The sequence below is a fragment of the Nansenia antarctica genome (assembly GCF_963989245.1).
Source record: "Nansenia antarctica genome assembly, chromosome: 1".
NCBI classification, from domain to species: Eukaryota; Metazoa; Chordata; class Actinopteri; order Argentiniformes; family Microstomatidae; genus Nansenia; species Nansenia antarctica.
This window is the reverse complement of record NC_137674.1, coordinates 8,885,888-8,908,683: the sequence shown is the minus strand read 5'-3', so window position 1 is coordinate 8,908,683 and position 22,796 is coordinate 8,885,888. Positions and strand designations below refer to the sequence as shown.

Here is a 22,796-nt window from a genome sequence, read left to right as displayed (position 1 = left end):
GCACAGCAGGGGGTTAAGTCAAAGGAGGGAGGATGTCTCGGTGAATTCAGTGCCGGTCCTTTGCAGCATAATTAAGAGGAGATATTTCCACTCCAAATAAACCTTCCCCATAGCCTTCAAACTACTAGCTTTCTAACGTAAACCAAATTTGAAAGAAAAACATTTAAGACCACGAGAGACCTCCCCTAAACAGCTGGAAGTGAAAACGAATCATTAATTTAGAAGAGAGGCACTGATAATTCCAATAGCAGAATGGAAGCTGGGGGGTTTATTAATGACAAGGGGGCCTCCTCTGGGGATCATCTCTGCTTTGCAAAGCGTGAAGGACAAGGGCTCTGTTACTAGCCACCACAACACCATGAATCCCCAGGGTCTCTTTGACCCCATTTAGTTAGCGAGGAAAGCCCAGAGGGGTAGCCATTATGCACTGGGGCAAGTTGAGATCAGCAGGCCGTCGCTCTGTCAGAACACCCATCCATTGTGAGAAGTAACGGCGCATGGCCCCATCAGGCTCTGCTCAGGTGGTGATTGTGACAAACATGCTCTTTTCTTAACATTTGCCGTTATTCCTGTGGAACATCTCTGCGCTTTCATATTCATTAAAAATGCCTCTTGTATCTCTCTAGAAATGTGAGAGCCGCGGCGGCTCTAAGACCCCTCGGAGGACAGTGGCTCTGTCACAGCCAGTCACAGAGTCACTCAAGGCTATCATTGGATTACTGTGGGTTTTGGGAGACTTTCTGTCTTTGCAGGCTTAGAGGGCTTGGGGGGGGAAGATGTTGCTCTCCACTTTTGGGAGGGTAGACAAGGAAATGTACTGTACTACCCCGACAAAGGCAAAAGGATTGAGTGATCCTCTCAAACAGTCTGCGGGATGACTGGAGCTCATGCACTTGAGCATATTCAAAGCACACACTTAAAATACCAGCACACTACAACAAGGTGATTTTCAATGACCTGGTTGTTAAAGTGGTCTTAAGATGTGACCTTCCCAGCTTCCCAGATCTGTGAGAGCCAGGTGAATTGGTACTTCTGGTACAGTAGAAGCTATATAAGTAAAGTGCACTGTTAAAAGCACCATCAGTGGTTTCTGCATGCAGGGACACCAACAAACGTAAAACAATGGAACAAATGCATATTAACTAGCAGTACTGTACTTGATTTATATTATATATCTATTGGATGACAGCAGCAGGATGGATGAGAGCAGTATTAGATTTGAAGTTTTACATTTTGGGCCGGTTTCACAGACAAGGCTTAAGCCTAATCCTAGACTAAAAAACATCTTCAATGGAGATTTTACATTGAAAGTGTGATTTAGTCCAGGACTAGGCTTAAGCCTTGTCTCTGAAACCGGCCCAAAGTCTTCTAGGACCACAAAAGCATATTAGTTAAACCAAGCAAATTAGGTCCATATTCCTTTATGATAAGGTAACTCAGTTGTCGTACTCTCATTATACTATTAAGTGACATTCATCATAAGCAAGGGGTACATTTCAGTATACAAAAATACAGAAAATATCACTGACAGTGGCTTTAAGAGAGAAGAAGTGCTGAGACCAGAGGGAGGGGAAAGATTTGTGGAAAAAAGAAAAGACTATAACCTCAAACAACGGCATACATGCACGCTGGCATAGCTCTGGTCCAGGGCGTTTGTCTCAGCGTGGCCTGCCATACGAGAGCTAGCGCTGGCAGTAGCAAACAGCATCCAATGCTCCAGAGAAATAATCCAGTTCTCGGATCAGTGCCGGAAAAAATGGCATAGTTGCTACAGTGATCTTGCAAGCAGCCAGGCCTCATTGCACCATTGTGAATAATGTAATGGTCGGCCCATTTGAGCTGCAGTGGCCTAAATGAGCAGTTTGCAGCACGAGGTCGAGAGGCTGACTTAGAAAGGAGTGTCTTCCCTTTGCTCAATTAACCTCCCATCTGGAGAGAGGATAAGGGGAAGAGGAGAAGGGGAATTAGGAGGGGGGATGATCCCCACATTTCCTCCTAAGGAGCCCTGCAATTTGCCCCAGCGCCCAGGGAGGGAGGTCGGAAGGGGAAGGGGGGGGGGGGGGGTGCAGGCCAGGGTCTGCTACAGTGAAAAGTTGATGACAGATGGATCGACTTCTTCCCTGATCCACAGATGCCACAGAGCCCTGGAGGTTCAGATGTTTTCTCTCTTGGAGTTATGCCCACACAAACATGGCCACTGGCTAAGACACATACATGTATACACATGCACGTCATATGACCTCATTCACATTAGGCTAATTATGCAAGAAGATTATTCAACTGTGCACATTCAAACGCAAGTCATGTTAGGAAATAGAAAACAGTTTAACACTTTATTTCAGTGAACACATATTAGACACTCATGTGTAGTGTTTGCTTTCTATGTAGGCCCTCAAGACACTCCCCCACACACCCACACAAGACTGTTATTGGCGTCAAGGTACCAAGGTCACTGGTTCAAGCCCTGGACATAAGCCAGTAATTGGAGGGTTGCTGAAATCTAACTGGGCAGCTACTACCGGTACATGACTTATAACACGAGAATAAGAAAACACTGAATAGAGACCTAAGAAATGGCTAGTAATACCCTCAAATTGGCTAATTAGCTACTTTCTAAACACTTATAAGCTACAAATGAGTGCCTTATAAGTGTTCCTACACTCAAATGTTACAGAAAAAAGAGAAATAAATGTTTATATGTATCTATTTCTATTCAGGAACTGATGAAGAAAAGAGGGCACACTCGTCAAATGTTTGCAGGGTGGGAGGTTATTGAGTGACACATCAAAGGCAGGAGAGGCGTTGTCTGGAGACAGTGGGTGTGGGCAACACAATGAGGCTGGTTGACATTGACGAGGCAATGTCACCTTTGTGTGCAGCCTGTGGCATCCGTCTCTCTGTCTGATACAGCTTTTCAATACCGGCACTACAGGAGATGCATTACTGCACTGAGACTCTCATGAGGCTCTCTCTGATAAAGAGCCAGTTTGGCGTAACACGTACCGCCGTTCAACGGGCTTTACTTACGGTTACTCCCCAGCTCCTCCAACAGGTACTGGACTTTCTCCCACTGGGTGGAATTCTGACTGGGCGGGGGGTCAAGAGGAACGAAGGCACTGCAAAAGGATGAGGAAGATACACATCAACATGTGGGTTTATTAGTAATAAAAAACAAGTGCTGTAGTAGTGCTACGACAACTCTCTACATAATCAACCATTTTTACCAACAACATTTTCGTTTCAAGCTCTGAGCCAGAGGCAACGTAGTTTAATTCCTTTTTTCTTTTTATGCATTTTGTTAGCCTACAATGGTAATTACCATAGTATTTGTTATGCATGTCATAAGGAATGCTTTAACTATTATTTATCAAACAGAGTTAGATAGATTGTTCATTTCCCTCAGTCTTACAAAAGCATTAATCAAACCACAGCCTAATCTGTAAACATGTCATTCAAACCCGTAGAAGAGAGTGCCTATTTTTATTTAACACAGGTTATTGTGAGACAGATACATGTGGGTCTCCATTTCCATAATAAATAAGTGTCTCAAACATGACCCTAACAATAGTCACAATACTTACATTTCAATTAATTCTGCAACCTCACTGGGAGGCAGTAATTCATCCAGATTCACAGTGTAACTTCCAATCATGTTTCTACTTCATCTCAATTACCCTCTGGGACAAATAAAAGTTCAAATCTTTCAAGTTCAAAACTTTTTTTAAATAGAGTAGTGTTGCTTTTATGTTAGCAAAATCGACAGATATGTCTTCGACAGATATGTCTTACCAAGGTTTGTTTACATTTGGGTCGAAGACAAACCAAAACAGAAGGAAATCATCAGGGCTTATGTAGAAAGGTATCCCCCATGAGTCATCCAGGTTTGTTGTAGAGTGCTGATGCTCTAACCAGACATTCACTGAAGTGAGTCCTTGGAATTAAGTAACTCAAATTAAATTACCTTCAATATCTTGTTGATGCATTAGTACTGTTGATATTTTTACCTTCTCCACAGCCGCTTAAGTAACCGTCTTTTCAGCACTATTGGATCCCTATTATGCCTGGGTTCCAGTTCCATAATAAATTATGTATTTTAGCATTATTACTTGTCTCAGTTTATACAAATGGCTGATTTTGTTTACTCTTCAGCTAAATTAATGATGGATTTACTTTACAGCAAAATGTTTGTGATGCTAACTGTTATCGAAATGACTGGATTTCACAGCTCCACCAAGACTGAGTTTAGATAACTGTAGCCCCGTTAAGACAGGCCTTAACCTGAGACAGAATGCACTGAATTAAAGACAGTTTAAGGTCAATGGTCCTTTTAAGAGCCTTGACCAGGTGTAGGCGTTAAACAAAAGACAGGCTGTGTTCAGGCACACGATCTTCAATGAAGAGTCAACGAAACAGTGGCCTGATGTCTTCTGGTCATGTCGCCACACATCAAGCTGAACAACAATTTATCGGTACAAAGGGGAAATTGGGTCAGTTCAAAGGGTAAAGTAGGGACCAAATTGCTTCTGTCGAAGAAGAGTTGAGAACTTTACAACTTTGGGCCGTGGAAATAAACCACGTGTCTTCCCCTATCCCCAATTGAGGAAGCCCTTCCATCCCTGCACCATTTAATGGTTGAGAGCACATCAAATGATATGACCTGAACTGCAAGCATGTTACTGTCGCCATTGAAAAATAAATTCATTATGTTCATGCATTGTAGGCACTGTTGAACATAAACAGTGTAAACCTGAGGTTAAATGAAACATGGTTGAGACCATGTATCACTATAGATTTAAGCATCACATAATGTTTAAGCCACTCAATCATGAAGGAGACAATTCACTTCGGTTTTTATCAAGGATAGGCCTAAATCTAAACCCTTCAAATCAGGTAAGAATTGTAAAAAGCTACTAACTGCTCCCCCCCCCCCCCCCCCCCCTTTGATACATTAAGCCCCACTCAGTCCAAATAGCCCAGGTATTACCCAGGTTCATGATAGTGGCGTTCTTCTTGGATCCATTCACACCAAAGGGTTGACCCAGGACCTTCCAGGGTCAGTACCACTCACCCACACAGAGTTGTATTATGTTCTTCAGTGAAGTCATTAAATGTAAAAGTGTCATGCGGGGGAACTTTCTCCTCCTCATGTAATGTGACAGGCTATCCAATTGTAAGAATTGGCAAATCGCATAGTGCTTAGGCACTGCATTTGAGAACTAAGAGCTTAGTGCAGACCATCTAAACAGAAAAAGTATCAAAGCTGACTGTCTCATACAGGTACCTACCCAATTAACAGGAGCGCCACGCAGACAATGATGAACCCAACTGTGTACTTCAGAGCATTTTTCACTTGCTGTAAGGAAAGAAGAACATGTAATTGTGGTTAATCAAGACTGTGATAAAATCAAATTCATCAAGGAGGGAGTCGGGACGGTTGGGGAGAAAGGGGCTAATTCCATATGCTGTTTACATAAGGACAATGGGAAGTGAGAACCGCAGCCCAGAAGTCTTTCAACCTGCATGAGTCTGTCTCTTCGATATCCCACTTCAGAGGGCTTTGAAAAAGTAATGATTCAAAAGAATTCCTCGCCTGAGAGAAAGTGCCTCTGTCAGCTCAAAACTAACATAAGGAAAGGAAAAACCTCTGTGGCATGTAATCTCTACATCATTCACTATAGTGTCCTTGGAGACCAATATTTGAAATTTCAGCAATATTCAGTTTAGGGGGAAAGGGCTTTATTCCTACATGCTTTATACAGTCAACTTAGCAGAGGCCAATGGCCCATCTAATTTCGAAGAGCAAAGCTTTACTTGGTGGCTATTTGGGGGATTTTGACATTTATATTGAGAGCATTTTTATTGAGACTGATGTTTTTACCTCAAGCTCTCTTTTTCATTAAGAGTGTAATCCCTCACTTCACTGATGATCCTGTCAGTGTGTGACTAAAGCCTCTGGGATTTAGCACAAAATAAATAAATAAATAGCCGTACCTTCACCACAAAGAGACAGCCATAGGTGCTCATAGGCAAGGTCAAATTAGTGCAAAGTACCCTCATTGATAACCCTTTCCTATATGAAAGGGATATACGATAACACATTTATAACATCTAACAAACACTTCATAATACCTTCATAAATGTTATCAGCCTTTTATAACATATTTATGTAAAATCTATGTCATTTATGATATAGGTGTGGTAGGCTATGTCAGATTAAATCAGGAATGGCTGTCAAAATAAAGGTCCCACGAAACAATTTATTTTCTGTCAGAATGTCCTTCTTACATCCAACCAATAATTGGCCATTGTACCTCTGTCGTGACTCTATATAACTGGATTTATATACAGTAAATGCTTGCTTGAATAAAAAGTGTCTTGGATGGAACTCTCAAATTGAAAGGTGAAGTATATTATACAAAGGGCCAGCATGTTAAAACTGACAGTACTGTGAAGTTGTAATTGGTAGCACAGTATTTCTTAGGTAAAAAGGAGACGTGTCATGTGCAAGACGAGTGGGCAAGCCACTGGCCTGTATGCACTTATATACAGTGCCCTGCTTAAGTATTGGGACAGTGACGCATTTGTTTCTTCTTCTGCCTCTACACTTGGCTCTAATGCTAACAAAAGATTGGATTTGAAATCAATCACAATTACTATGAGGTTAAAGTCGAGATTCCCAGTTTTTATTTGATGGTATCTTCGTACATATAATATTGGTTTCAATACTGAGAAATTCCAACACTTTTTATGTATAGTCCCCCTGTTTCAGGGTACCAAAAAGTGATGGGACAAATGTATCACAAATGTATCAAATGTCCAAATTAAGCACTCACGTTTAGTATTTGGTTGACAACCCTTTGCATGCAATAACTGCCTGAATTCTGCGACCCATTGACCACACCAGACACTGGGTATCTTCTCTGGTGATGCTCTGCCAGGCCTGTACTGCAGCCATTATCAGTTGTTGTTTGTTTTGAGGTATTTTTGCCTAAAACTTCTGCAGGCTTGTTAAGTACTTTTTAGACTATATTCTGTGGATGGTAGTCTGACACATTCACAGTATGCCTCCCTCCCGGAGAGTGTTTCTGATCAGTGGCACAGTTATTCTGGGGGTTTTCTATCTAACTATGGTGAGCATTCTTTGGTCATCCGCTGTAGAAGTCATGCTTTGGCCTACCAGCTTGTTTGCGCTTGCTTGAGGTCACCAGTGTTTTTTCAGACTTTCAGCCTAAAAAGGTTTCAGCCTAAATTGGTCCTCATGTTGACAGACACCAATAGCAGACTCCAAGACAAACACAAAGCCTGGAACCAATACTAGACATTGACAGCTCTCTTATGCCTGCTGCACTGATGCGGCAGAACACACCTGACTTACACAGAAACACCTGCCAAGCCAACTGTCTCATTACTTTGTGTAATCCACACAAAGTAATGAGAAATACTAATTCAAATCCACATTTTGGAGTGTAGAGGCAAAAGAAGAAAAAATGCTTCACTGTCCCATTACTTAGGGCACTGTATATAGTTATCAATGTCACCTCGAGTATGAGGCTGTGATATGGCTGAGGATGTATCCTAAATGCGCATTTCCAACTCCAACCCGTGGAAGGCAGCAATATGCCATTGTCTTACAACAGATAGCACATGTCTTAGTTACATGACTGTATAACTAGGAAAGGAGGCAATGAGGACGAAAGCTAGCAAAGAAGATTGGTCAGCTAGCCAGTTGGTTTAGCCAATCACATTTAATACAAAATGAAACAGGTGCTCATTATAATTTTGTGTATACAAAACAGTGCATATAAGTAAGTTAAAAAAAAGCCAATGGTTTTAACTGAGTTTGGATAGTTTGTAAAGTAGGTTGTAATAGTGTACATAGCCTTTATTTATGTAAACCAGCTCCTTCCCTTCTTGTGATTTTTTTTTTAAAGTGTTTTTTTTTCCCTTTCCTAACACCAGGGGAGCCACCCCTCCTAAATGTCGTTGTTTGGTACCTGTACTGTAGCAATGACAATAAAGTCCATTCATTCATAATACCATTAAAAGAAATGGCTGGCGGATTGATTTTCTGGTATGACAGCACAATATTTCTGTGGACACAGAAAGTCTTTAAAAATCAAGAATTATTCCAGTATTTTTAAGACAGGTAGTTCAGGCAAAGCAGCGTCGCTTTAGAATGATGATACCTGACATAAGACAATGCTCCTATTCTTGATAAGCAAGCATATAGCCTTGTAGCTGACATTAGTTAGCTACAACATGGACATAATGAACCTAGGGTTCAAGCCTACACAGCCAATGATAGCATAGAAAGTCGTAGTTTGTTACAAGTTTGCACGGGTAATGTGTCATTTCAGTTTTAGATTTCAAATAAGGTTATAAATGATGAAGTTAAGAATAGCTTTCTAGCCAGTTCAAGCTGTAATTGTTGCTAGAATACCTCAGCTATTTTTCTTATACTCTTGATTGGGTTTTAATGTACAATGGCTTTTAATGCCCACTGTTTGTTTATGTCTGTTTTTGGCTGCAGGGAAGCTATGGTTCAACATGTTGTTTAAAACCTCATGAATCATTCAGGAGCATTGCTTAGGGGTGATACATGCTTCATGTTTATGAACAATTAATGAATCAGTGGATATAAGTAATTTGACCGTATGATGATGGACCCTTAGTGTATTGTAATGGCTCTTAGCCTACTCATACTATTACAATGAACATGAAGGCCCTACATGCACATACATCCAGGCCCTCCGTGTACTATACTTTCTTTCAATCAGATTATACCTTTCAATCAGACAGCGCCATCCAACACACATTTTCAAGTACATATTTATAGCAATAGAGGGGCAAAAACCAGTTATTGGTTGTATGCCGAAGAGGCACATTCTGACAGAAAAATGTATGGTAAATGGTAAATCGACTGCACTTATATAGCGCCTATCTAAAGCGCTTTACAACGGCCTCTCATTCACACACACATTCAAACACCAATGGCGGCAAGCTACCATGCAAGGCGCCGGCCCGCTCACTGGGAGCAATTTATAGTATAGTTTGGGGAGACTATTACGGTATATTGACATCCACTCTCGATTTAATCTGACTGGTTTGCCTTTCAGAACACTAATATAAAAGGCTGACATTACATTTAAGAAGGTGTTGTGAAGTGTTTATGTCACATGTTATAAATATGTTATGTGTACCCCTGTCATATAATGTGTCACCCATTTCTATAGACAAATAGGTAGACTGTGTACATACATCTGCATAAGAGAATTGCAGCCATTGGTCATTAAATGAAATCAAGGCTACTTTTCAGTTAAATCACAGTACGGTAGTAAGGACCAATAGTGAGGGAATAGTGAAAGTGAAATGGAGTGAGTGAAATGTCACATCAGTCTCTGGCACACTGTGGGTGTAAGAGGACAAATAAGCCTCACCAAGCACTTGTTGACGTTGTCATCCTCCTTCTCCTCATAGTAGAAGTACACAAAGGGGATCCACATGAAGACACAGAACAGGATGATGGAGTAAAGTGCTGTATGGAGAGAGAGAGAGAGAGAGAGAGAGAGAGAGAGAGAGAGAGAGAGAGAGAGAGAGAGAGAGAGAGAGAGAGAGAGACAGAAAGAGACTATTAAAAAATTGACGAGGAAGACAAATTGATCATTTGCCATGATTTGGAAAATATTTTCAATATGTGAAGCCCAAACACGTTGTGTACATCCATCCCTATGGGAGGTTGAAATTGCTTTTCTGAAGAAAATAAAGCAATTGAGAGGCATTTTAATCTAGAGTGATAGTTTGGGGGCCACTGTGAAAGTCAAACTGTAGGTGGTCTCTGTTCATAAACTCCCACTAACAACACATTAGATGTTAGCTACTGAATTTAAGAGAAATTATTTCCTCAGAGATAGATGTCACAACAAAGTTGGGTATTTGAGGACATGATTTATCTCATCATGGTAGGGTGTGTTTGAACATCATGGCTACGGAAGAGAGATCCAACAGTTAGGCAGAGAATGTAATCATTGCATTGTAATTATCTCTTAATGGGATACTAAATCGATGTCACATTTGCAGATGTAAACATTTGGTGGAAATTGACAATAATACCACTGTGAGGTACAGTACACTGTTCCGTTATCCCCACATGTCTGATTATGCAACATGCCTGAAATAAAGGAAGATGAAAAAAAAAAAAGAAAAAAAAAGAAAGAAATCACATAAGAGGGGCATTAAAAAAATGAAATTCATGTCGTGGACATAATACTATATATACCATATCTACAGTATAGTGTAGTGTAATATCAACCATTCAATTATCTCATATTGTGACGTAGAGAGAGATGGATGAACATTAACACATAGGTCGAAGTACAGTAGACTGTTAGAGAGGTTAGAAAAAGAAAAGGAGAGAGCAGCACAACACAACATCTAATGTGATAATAATAGTTGCAGAAAGTGTATAACAGAGCCTGGGGCAAAGAAGAATTAAGCTATGCCAGATGTGCAGGTACACATCCAAACATTTCCTATTGTTTTCTAAAGGCTTTTGGTCATAATGGTCACTTCAATAGATCAACGCTGTTCACAATCCTTTCCTGCACTCATATCAAGCACAGTATACATATACCATTAGCTACGTTGTCCCTGTGATACACAGTATACATATACTGCTAGGCTATCTAACCACGAGACTCCTGCCTGCAAACATTCAATGATAAAAGCATCATGGATACGAAGGCAGTGAGTCCTACTAGCTCCCATGCTCACTCATTAAATTGCTACAACATGTTTCTTATAAGCTTTTAAGGGACCATTCTGTGTAAACAGGACTTTCCAACCATGCAAAGCAATCTGCATCATATCAAGGTAGTAAAACAAGACTGACTCAGGTATTCTCCTTACACATCTAATCACCCTACACGGGGTTCCATGACTGCCAACATGTCAATAAAATGCAGATTTTTTACACTGGTCCCTCCCTACATATTAGGACTCACTGAACTGAACAATTGATTCAATTAGAGTAGCATTTACGTTTCAGCAGGTTATCCTTCTTCTCCTATAGGCCTATTCCCTATCGGCTTTAGGCAAACCAATGAAGCGGCTAGAAGCCAATTTCACCTCCAACATTAACAGAGGAAAGAGAAGTCTCCCTTTGAATGTAAATATTGCTCCCCAAAAAGCTTTTATTCACCAAAACCAGTGCGCTATTGTATCAGCTGCGTGAGGAGTTCAGTGAATCCTCCAGCCCCTGGGGAGTGACTGAATATTCTAGGATCCAGAGCTTTCTTGTTTGTTTGGCTGTGCCAGTGCAGACAGCTTCTTTTAGGCAAGGCACAAACACTCCATAACATTATGAATTCATGGAGCGGAGGTGAGGGAAAGACACTTAAAGGAGAACGAAGCTATTTATGGCTGGGGGGTTCTCTATCCGTGACTAATGGATGTCAGTGAAAACATAAACCCCAAAATAACTCACAGAGACGCATGTCTGAGAGAAGTTTCTGGAAAAACAAGGTGGGCTTTGCAATTCCACGAGGGGATGATTAATTAGCACCATTCGTATTGTGAAGCTAAATACTAAATGCTTCTACTAAATTGATTCTATGGTACTGAATCATTGTGGAACACTATACTGTAGTTGGGTGAAACAGTAGGGTAGCCCTCACTCAATCAGACAAATAATGGCAATGCCTCAGCAGTGTGGGAAGCATGACAAACATGTCAACAGTAACAAATAAAATAAAAAAAAAGGGGAAATATTCTGGAATATAAATGTGAGTATTTTAATGATGTGATGGGTAATGCTCAGTGTACTGCTGTTGGTGCTGAATATGGTTTCTGTTTCTAATTCAGTCTGAACAACAATATCCATGCTTAGCATTAGACAAATTGTACCATCAAAAGCATGGACTATTAACGTATTAGTCAGCATTTGATTCAATCAGAGTAGGCCAAGTAAGATAAGTATGTTCGACCTGAGAATAGTTTGTTGTTTTTCGATTAATCTAACAATTTATAAATAAAAAAAATCAATTAGTCGATTAATCTAGCGTCTGATTTATCGATTATTCTAACGATTATTATTGTTTGTGATTGTTTTTGATTAGTATATTTGTATTGCTCAATTAATATACCAATTCCTTATATAAATACTAATATACTAAATATTTTTAAAAAAATGTCTCATTAATATTTCAATATTTTATTCAATCATCTTCTCTTAAAAACAAACAAAAGTAACAAGATACAAGGTGGGTTCCTTTTATGAAAAACATCCTCCACACTGCTTTGCGTCATCCTGAAAAGAGACACATAAAGAACATTAGAATAATTATTAATTTCCATGTCACTTCTGTGTTGGGCTGTATGATATTATTCATAATAATAATAGACACTTTTTGTCAGATGCCTGAACAGAAAAATACTGGACCTCAAATTCAAACTCATACATAACTGTTAAAGTAAACAGAAAATATAAAACGTTACCAAATAACAACGTTAGATGATACATGGTGTAATGTTACCTTAGCAGTGGTGCAGAAATTACTTTTAATATGGGGACGATGAAGAAACATTTTGAAAATACATTTTAAGTGACACATACTAACAGAAACAAGTTCCATGTGTTGATAATCCTACAACAGTCATGGCCAAAAATATTGCACTTCTGTCAGATAATGCATCACTTCTCCCAGAAAATGTTTGTAATTACAAACGCTTTGGTATCCACATGTTTATTTCTTTTGTTTGCATTGGAATAACACATAAAGGCAGAAAACCAAATCTGATATCATTCCACACAGAACTCCAAAAATGGACTGGACAAAATGATTGGCTCCCTCAACTTAATACTTTGGTAGCACACCCTTTGGGAAACATAACTGAAATCAATCACTTCCTATAACCATGAGGTTTGAGTTTCTTACACCTCTCTACTGGAATTTTGGACCACTCTTCTTTTGCCAACTGCTCCAGGTCTCTCACATTTGAAGGATGCTGCTGTTTTGAGATCGCTCCACAGGTGTTCTATGGGATTTAGATCTGGACTCATTGCTGGGCACTTCAGAACTCTCTAGCTTTATCTTAAACCATCTCTGTGTGCTTTTTGAAGTATCCTTTGAGTCATTGTCCTGCTGGAAGACCTATGACCCAACTTTCTGAGACTGGGTCCTACATTGCGGCCCCAAAATTCGTTGGTAGTCTTCAGATTGCATGATGCCATGCACACAGTCAAGGCATCCGGTGCCAGAAGCAGCATAGCAACCCAAAACATCTGTGAACCTCCACCATGTTGTGTGTTCTCATTTCATTTTCAGTAAACAGCACAATGATGTGCTTTACCAAAAAGCTCTATTTTGGTCTCATCTGTCCACAGGACATTCTCCTAGAAGGATTTTGGCTTCCCCAGGTAAGTTTTGGCAAACTCAAGTCTGGCTTTTTTATGTCTCTGTGTCAGCAGTGGGGTCCTCCTGGGTCTCCTACCATAGTATCCAATTTCATTCACTGTTGTACCTTGTGTCTGCAGGTCAGCTTGAATTTGTTTGGAAGTTGATCATGGCTTTTCATCCACCAATCGAACAATCCTTCGTTGCAATCTTTCATAAATCTTTCTCTTCCATCCACGTCCAGGGAGGTTAGCATGGGCTGTAAACGTTTTGAGGACGTTGAGCACAGTGGACACAGGAACATTAAGATCTCTTGAGATGGAGTTGTAGTCTTCAGATTGTCCATGCTTATCCACAATTTTGGTTCTCAAATCCTCAGACAATTCTTTGTTCGTCTTTCTTTTCTCCGTGCTCAGTGTGGTACACACAGATACACAACACAAAGGTTGAGTACATTTTTCTTCATTTTAACTTGTTGCAAGTGTGATTTCCATATTGTCAGCACCTGTAACTTGCCACAGGTGAATATAAATACAAATTAAAAGAGCATTACATTTTTTAAATACAATTATTTCTTACAAATGTTGCCAATCATTTTGTCCAGTCCATTTTTGCAGTTCTGTGTGACATCAGATTGGTTTTTTTCTCTGCATGTTTGTGTTGTTCCAATGCAAACCAAAAAAATAAACATGTGACTACCAAAGCATTTGTAATTGCAACAATTTTCTGTGAGAAGTGGTGCATTATCAAACAGAAGTGCAATGTGTTGGGCCATGACTGTATATCATGCTTGGTGGGTGGGACAAAAAGTAAACAGGACTTACTGTGCTGACTTGCTGCCGTCTTCACAAAGCACTCCGGGATGCTTTCGCTTCAAGTGTTCATGAATAGCAGTTGCACTGCTGTGATATTCCATTTCCAATTTGCAGAGTATACAGAGCACCATATTGTTTGGTCTCTGTCTAAAATACTCCCGCACTTTAGATTGCGGATAAGGTTTTTCCATGGTTTGACCGGGCGCAGCCATTGTACTTCCTTGCGACGCGTCGATGCACGTTATGCAAATCAATGTATTTCCGTAATCAATGATGTTGATTAAATCAACGAGTCGCTCCAGCCCTATCGAAAACATAGGACTAGTGAGAAATCCCCAATAATCTGAGTCATCACTGAAGACAAATAACTGTCAATGTTTTAAGATTCTTCCCTTTTCGTCAGCAGTGGTTGTGGCGGGACATTTATTTCAATAAACCAGTGCTCATTGCTCCACTAAGGTGTTTGTTTACACTCATTCACAGCTAGGCAACCTATGCCGACTCCAGAAGAGAAGGAAATGGCCCAAATGCACACAGTATGCTGCCACTGGCATATGTGCTTGTGGAGTAAGCAATGGGTAATATTAATCCTAACACCATGAATGTTCATACTCAGGGATCAGGCCATACTGCATTACTGTGGATCATCCATTACTATCTAACTCAGATAATGTGCGGAGGAGAACACCTGACCAGGGAGAAAAGTTTAGCATATTAATCCCTCTGACAAATAGAAGAGAGAGAGCTAAATAATTAAATGCCGATCCTCAGCTCTCCACAAAGTGCTTTGCCGTTTTATACATTTCCTCCAATTTGCTGCCCATGGAAGCAGAAGAGGTATATTTCTAAGAATGTCTTTGAAGTGTCAAAACTTGCAATCTTTGATCAAAAACAAGTACAAACAACAAAAAGACACAAATACATGTGCTCTCAAAGTAGCTTATGTTAGTATACTATAGCATATTGAATTGACACTACACGGTATATTGTTAGGGCTATATGGTGCAGCTAAGAGAACTACCCTCTTATCAAGGACAATATCACAATGTTGGATGCAAAGATCTTTTGAAAGATTGTTTTAACTTTGATTACTCTGCAATCTACTAAAAAGCTAGCCTATCTTCAATTTGTTCTAATTGTCTATGTTGTGCATGCACTCCTGACCATACTGAGCCTACTTTGAACTGCTATCCACATCAAACACACACTAGCCCACACAAGGCCTAATGTGAATTCATCACTCAGTACCAGATATCTTCTCTGAGCCAGTGTGAGAGCATGCAGCATGCAGTGCACCAGCATGACAGCAAGCTCAATTTGAGAACAAGACTATGTTTCCTAACATGGTGCCTCTAAGCTCCAATCACATAATGTTACTAAATGTTGAGAAGCTGGGGAGGGAAAAACGCCACCAATTCAAGCAGGACAAAGGTCAGGGTCAAAATGTTTTAACATCAGACACAGATGGGTGTTTGCCCTTGAACATTGGTGTTGCTACCCACCTGTATGGACAGGTCTAAATAATAAATAAATAAAGGAATGGCAAAAAAAAAAAAACTGCCATGTCACTCTCAGCAGAGAACTCAAGGTCAGGCCTGATGAGAAATGTAATGCCTGTGTGTCCACCAAACCATGGCCTTGCGCAAGGGCATCAACACCTGGACTTCTTTCCATCTAGACAGCAGAAATGTATTACATTTATGTGAAAATGAAATGTCAGGGGAGGCTGGCCAGTGAAACACTATGACAAAGGACATAAGATATTGGTGGAAATGGGGGGTGTGGGGGGTTAGACTCTCATTTCCTGTGAACTATCAGCAGCATAGGGGATGCCACTTTTTTGTGTGTGTGGGGGGGAGGTGCAATGGGACATGAATCTGCTACTGTAAACTTTTTGTGTGCAACGCACCCCTTAAATTCAATCTAAAATAAACTTGGGCTATGGTTATTAATGTGTCATGCCTCTACTGCAGTACTTGTACTGGGGGAGATTCAAAACACATACAGTACCGTAGTTAGGGGTTTAACAAGTACAGGCCAACACTTCAGTGAGGTACATCTAAGCACCGTCGCTGCAGAAATTTCACGGTGTCAAGTGCTGCCAAAAGCCACCACAAGGTGGTGACAAGAGCTGTGAAGGATGAGATATGTGTCTTGCACTTGCAAACATGCACGTTTGTTTACATTTTGTCAGCTCAGTTCAGATCAGGGCTCATAGAATGCCACTTCAGAATAGTCCAATGTTTTGTTCTTATCCATTCTTGGGTGCATTTAGCTATGTGTTTTGGGTCATTATCCTGTTGGAGGACCCATGACCTGCCACAGAGTTTTCTGACACTGGGCAGTACGTTTCGCTCCAGAATGCCTTGAGATAGTCTTGAGATTTCATTGTGCCCTGCACAGATTCAAGGCACCCCGTGCCAGATGAGGCAAAGCAGCCCCAAAACATAACCGAGCCTCCTGCATGTTTCACAGTAGGTATGGTGTTCTTTTCTTTGAAAGCTTCATTTTTTTCGTCTGTGAACATAGAGCTGATGTGACTTGCCAAAAAGCTCCAGTTTTGACTCATCTGACCAAAGGACATTCTCCCAGAAGCACTGTGGCTTGTCAATATGCATTTTAGCAAATTCCAGTCTGGCTTTTTTATGTTTTTCTTTCAAAAGTGGAGTCCTCCTGGGTCTTCTTCCATGGAGCCAACTGGTCACTCAAAAAGCAACGGATGGTGCGATCAGACACTGATGTACCTTGGCTCTTTTTCTATCATTCGCACTATCCTTAGCTCTTCAATCTGGTGTCGATTTTCCTCTTGCGGCCACGTTCAGGGAGGTTGGCTACAGTCCCATGGACCTTAAACTTATTAATAATATTTGCAACTGTAGTCAAAAGAACATCAACATCAGCTGCTTGGAGATGGTCTTATAGCCTTTACCTCTTACATGCTGGTCTATCATTTTCTTTCTGATCTCCTCAGACAACTCTCTCCGTTGCTTTCTCTGGTCCATGTTCAGTGTGGTGCACACGATAATATCAAACAGCAGAGTGACTACTTTTCTCTATTTAATAGGCTGAACGACTGATTATGAGGCCCTGTCCACACCTATACGTTTTTTTGATAAACGTGGATTTTTATATTCGTTTTGGGGGGTTCGTCCAGACGCAAACGAGTTTTTGCCAACTGAAAACGAAGATGTTTAAAAACGCCTGCCAGAGTGAAGATTTTTAAAAACGCTGTATATTCGCCGTATATTTTTGACGTGTGGACGAGATAGACAGCAGTGTTTCCTCTACATGCATTTCATCGTGGCGGGCCGCCACGATGGAATTTCCTCCGCCACCATTCAGATTTCTCAACCAAAAAAAAATAAAAAAATTTAGGCCGCTTTTCAGACCTTCACAGCGCTAGACACACCCACAAGCGCGAAGCGACGCGCTTGCAAAACTGTTTTGTGATTGGTCGAATACATCTAGGCTGCGTCTAGTCTACAAACTACGATCCTCCACTCCTATCACCGTGGACACAGCAAGGAGCGAATATCCGGGTAGAAATATTTCCTCTCCCCGCTGTCAGCGGTAAGCGGTACTTTCCTCCAGCAGCGGTAAATGAGGCACCCTTTGCGGCTTAATAACTTTGGTTCTCCGGGGGTTACGGTAAAAATTCCAACGTGTCCGGAAAGAGTCGTGGGAGACGATTTTTTTATTGACAACGGAATTACATGCTGGAAAAACATGCAGACACAGACAATAAGAGACACACGGGAGAAGTACAGGAAAACATTTTATTTTTTTGGGCCATCCTCGAGTTTTGGCTGAAATTACGTCGTTGTTTTGCGCGCACGCGGTCAGCGCTACCCGCCACCATTGTAAAAATTCCTGGAGGAAACACTGGACAGAGCTTTTTGTATTCGTCACGTCATCATGTGCGTAGATTTCTATGATCATGCGCACTGCAGCCGTTTGCTGTTCCCTCCAACGTCATATCCTAGCACCAGTAACTACTTTGTTTACAACAGGCAACGGTGTTCGAGGCTACACAAGCGAGGAAAATGGATGTGAACAAAGTGCTTCTAGTTATTTCACTGTTACCTGGACTTTTAACCTGTTTACAGATAAATGCACAGTTAATGATCGAGAACATTGAGAGACAGAGGCGTCTGATTGGCCAGCGGGGCTATGGGGATAAAATTATATCGCAGACTACTGGTGTGGAATGCTCAATGACAGCATTTATATTGCGTTTAAACATGCTGGTGTGGACGGTAATATTTTTATATCAAAAAAACGTATTGGTGTGGACAAGGCCTGAGATTGAAGACATGTGATACCAATTCAAGAAAACTTTCTCACTGAGGGATGCAAAGCTGGTGTTTATTGGTTCCAGACCTATTTCCATACTATTGTTGGGGGTGGCAGGGGGGGGGGGGGGGGGGGGGGGGGCTGATAGGCTAATTACCATACTGCTTACGTTTCAGACCGGACATTTTCCCCAAACACATTTTTTTTTTAAAAACTGAACCTAATCTGAATACATTTTTAAGACCTACCAACTCATATTTAAGACCTGCCAACTCATTTGCGGCTTTGTGATTAAGATTGTGATTAAACGTAAGAACCCTGTACTGTATACAAGCTAGACCAACCATTTTAGCCTACCAAGACTATGACAAGGAGCGTTTGCCTTATCAGATAGATTGGCAAAATCTACTTTTTTGTAGCAGCTCATGAACTGCTGCGATGGACAGTAGGAATTTGGTTAGGTTATTCAGGTTACTTTAACGAGGACCAAGCAATAGGACCAACTCCTATCTACTCCCATACAGTCATCAAGTATTCTCTGACAGCGCAGAGATGCTGGGGAATATTTAGTGCGGTTTGACATGAATAAGTGTGAGTTGGCTTTAATAATGCAACAAATGTTCATGCGAGACAGGAGTAGAGATTTGGGGTTTCAATGGGATAATAATGCATTTCTTTTGCATAGCACTTTTTGGTGGATCGTTTGAAGGGGGAGAGAGCATGCTAGATAAATTGTCATGCCTTTGTTTGTTAATCGTAAACGATCAAGAAAAAGTTTACCCTCCACCATCAACCATACAGTATACCACTATAAACTAACTCCTGGCTGGCTCGGAAAACATCTCGCTCCAGTCACACTGGATTTGAGGTTTTAGTCTGTGAATAGAAAAGTGCCAGAAGTGAGATTTGTTGACACGGGTCTGTTTGCTACAGTTGTCATAGAGGACAACCACCAGTCGGCTAAATCTTGATTTGTGTTAACACATGGAAGAAATACCACACTGTAGGATCATCTTGTTTCGTTCACACATACAAAAAATGCACCCCAGGTTTTGGACACGCTCTGCTGTATCCCCTTCCCATTATCTCTCTCCCGCTCTCTTGCTTGATCGTGACTGTGTGAGGGAGTCCCCTCCCCCTCCCCCTCCCCCTCCCCCTCCCATTGTAACTGGACCTCAACTGCTCTGCTTTGATTGTTCATCTGAAACGATAAAGCGAGTGCGAAAGGCGATCTTATTATCTTACAACCTTCCAAAAAAAGTATTTTACCACCAATGTCGAATACAATGTATGCACAAATCCCAAAAATAATTTGTCTGCAGTATTTGAAAACGTGAATAAAAGTTTTTATCACCACACAAACCTGTCAGTGATTTGTTTATTGATACAAGTGGTGACTGCCGAGGCTCGTTGGATATCCAATACAGGCAGAATTGAAGATAAAGTGAAGCTATACAAGCTAGCCCTTTTTTAGCCTACTTATGCTTTATAGCAGCTCAAAACGCAGTGCATATGCATATGGCGCAACAACCATTCTCTTTTCAAACATCCTTCACAGCTCTTATCCCCTCCTTAAAGTTAAGCTACGGTATACTAAATAGACCAAACTTTTTAGCCTAGTGAGGCTATGATACGATTCATTCATTCAATTCATACAGCAAGCTACTGTGCAGTACTCTTGCAATGTAAACATGTCCATCACGCTCAACGATGCCCCCGGTAGTTTGTGAAACAGCATCACTGCTGTACAGTATCACTACTGTATGTTCTGTTTATGGTAGGCCTAATCCATGTTGCACTGTATTCTGTGCTGTTGCTGTTTACTTTTAAATCGTCTGTTTGGTTCTTTCTCCTAGGCCCCGTTCCTACAACACTGATTAAATCCGATCCAGGTTTAAATCAGATCCGGGCCCTAATTTTAGCTTGCGTTCCGTTCCATCAATGTGGCTCAAATAATTTGCTGCTTGGTTGCTATGCAACCAATCCTTCTGAACAAACCTGGTAGCGACCAGGTTTACAGGCTGGTTTAGGTAATACGTGCAAAATGTGCATAATGTCTCACAGGCGGAAACTACATCCCGAACGACAGTTCCATCAAGTGTCTTTTAGGAAATATTAGTTCCCACTTTTACGAGATAGATAGATAGATAGTTTGATTGTGTAATAGATAGAGAATTTGATATTTTGAAAGTGTGATAGATAGGTAGATAGATAGATAGTTTGATTGTGTGATAGATAACTTGCTATTTTGAAAGTGTGATGACAGATAGATAAATAAAGACGTGTCAAAAAATAGGTATGTCTATCAACTTGCATTAACATCATCACAGTGGTATGTTTGGCGCAGGGGTTAAGGCAGCCAGCTAGAGGTCCAAAGGTTGCCGGTTCGATACTTGATTTAATTAAATGTTTATTTATTTGTTTACATTTAACCGAAGCCTTCATGCAAATCGATTTACTATATATATATATATATATATATATATATATATATATATATATATATATATATATCTGTCTAAGTGAATCATCTATCCATCAGTAATCATAAGAAAAAATAATCTATGCCAAATCCAGGGTCCAGTTAGAAGAACATCATTTACTAGTCAGAAAGGCTTCAAACACCATTGTAATCGTGTCAGTTCTTGTAAATTAGCCTACACCATCATTTTATAGCCTACATACCTTTTTAGATGAGATTTTAGATTAGATTCAGACAACAAAATGCAGTAAAAAGTGTGTCAGAAGAGGGATTTGAACCACTGTCTTAACATGACAAATTAATACCATGGCAGCGGTCAATACCACTATGCCATCGTGAAAATATGACTGTATGTAGCCTGCTGCTGATATCAGCACAGTAGTAAATATTCATTTATTAAAATATGAACATATAACAATAACTGGGGCTAGTATGACCTACGCATTTAATCGGTCAGCAATTTCTTGCCAAACCATTTCCCTCGCCTTGTTAATTGCGGCAGTATTGCTCTATTTCACATCTTATTTTTCGTCTTCATAAAGATCAATAAGTAGGACCGCTGCACAATAAGTAGGACCGCTGCGCAGGCTAGTATCTTCATTTCGACAGTCGGCTCTTCTGGGCTCTTTATGTCTGCGTGCACGCGCCCAAATCGAGTATTTCCAAACCGGTGTTCTGTGAGCACTGATGACACAAGGCTGATCCTCGTTCGAGGAATCACTTGAGGCTTGAATCCCAATCACGAGTTGCCTGAACGAGGCTTTTATTTTAATCGCCGATATACTAATCCAACGTAGGTGGAATAGCCCCCTGGTGGTAGAGACAAGTGTGTCATAAAGACATATTATACTGGCTCTGTTTTGACTCAATCAAACCAAGGTCATACACATGTTTGTGTCAACATCTCACTCACTACATGTATAAGCTAGTAAATAAACACCAATCTCAAATATGTCGCTCAACTCACAGCCTATTTATTTATTTTTGTAAATGTTCTTTTTAGTTTTTGTTTTTCTAGGCAAATGAGCAGCCATGCAGGACTTGTCACAAGCTTGTAAATTAGCACAGTCCGCTGCTATTGGAGCATTACCCTCTTGGCCAATGCAGGACTCGTCAGATTACAAATCAGGGGGGTTGATCATTTGCTGTTGAATTGGATTCTCACAGGACCGACCTCAGGGTCCAACCGTCCTATGAAGGGGCTCATGAAGAATACTGATGACAAAACACCATTCAAAGCGACAAGCATTTCTCTAGATAAGCTTTGACTGCACTAGAAAATGAATTAATACAATATAAACAACCATATATCATTCCTTAATCACAGAAGGTGTGACTGGTACCTGCAAACCCAGGGAAATTATCAATATGTAAGAATAAGTAGCTTTGGAGAGCATAAACAATCAGCATCAGCAATGATAGCTGCATATTCAATATGGAATGATTCATTTCACTACACATGTTTACATGCATCTATTGGAGTGAATGATGACCTGACAATGTGCAGGCTTACTGTACTTTTCATCTTCGTTGTTTGGGAATTGGAACGAAAAATCCCCAAGGGACTTTTAAAAGGCAGCCTTAGAATTGTATCATTTTGTTTCACTTTATAGTTCAGTGGTGCTGATATCTGATTGAAAAGCAGTCGCTATTCCCCCAGTAGGACACGTAGACTCCACAGGGCTCCTTGTCTGTCGTTGCAGGAGGCAGAGCCGCATCAATTTCTTGAAGTGGCCGTGTAATACAAGACATGAATAGTGAATTGATATGGAAGAACCAGGGAGGGGTAGGAGTGATTTTTTAATGCAGCATATA

At 40.6% G+C, this 22,796-nt stretch overlaps 1 protein-coding gene across 1 annotated transcript in view; it reads right to left on the bottom strand.

Annotated features, from left to right (window-relative positions):
- Positions 1-22,796, bottom strand: part of lmbrd1 (LMBR1 domain containing 1) — a 75,266-nt gene that overhangs the window by 38,639 nt on the left and 13,831 nt on the right. Inside the window, exons 4-6 of the mRNA XM_080550311.1 lie at positions 9,438-9,535; positions 5,286-5,353; positions 3,028-3,116 (exon numbers count right to left, since the gene is read on the bottom strand). Of these exons, the coding sequence (XP_080406437.1) occupies positions 3,028-3,116; positions 5,286-5,353; positions 9,438-9,535 (255 nt within the window). The remainder of the gene's footprint in view (positions 1-3,027; positions 3,117-5,285; positions 5,354-9,437; positions 9,536-22,796) is intronic.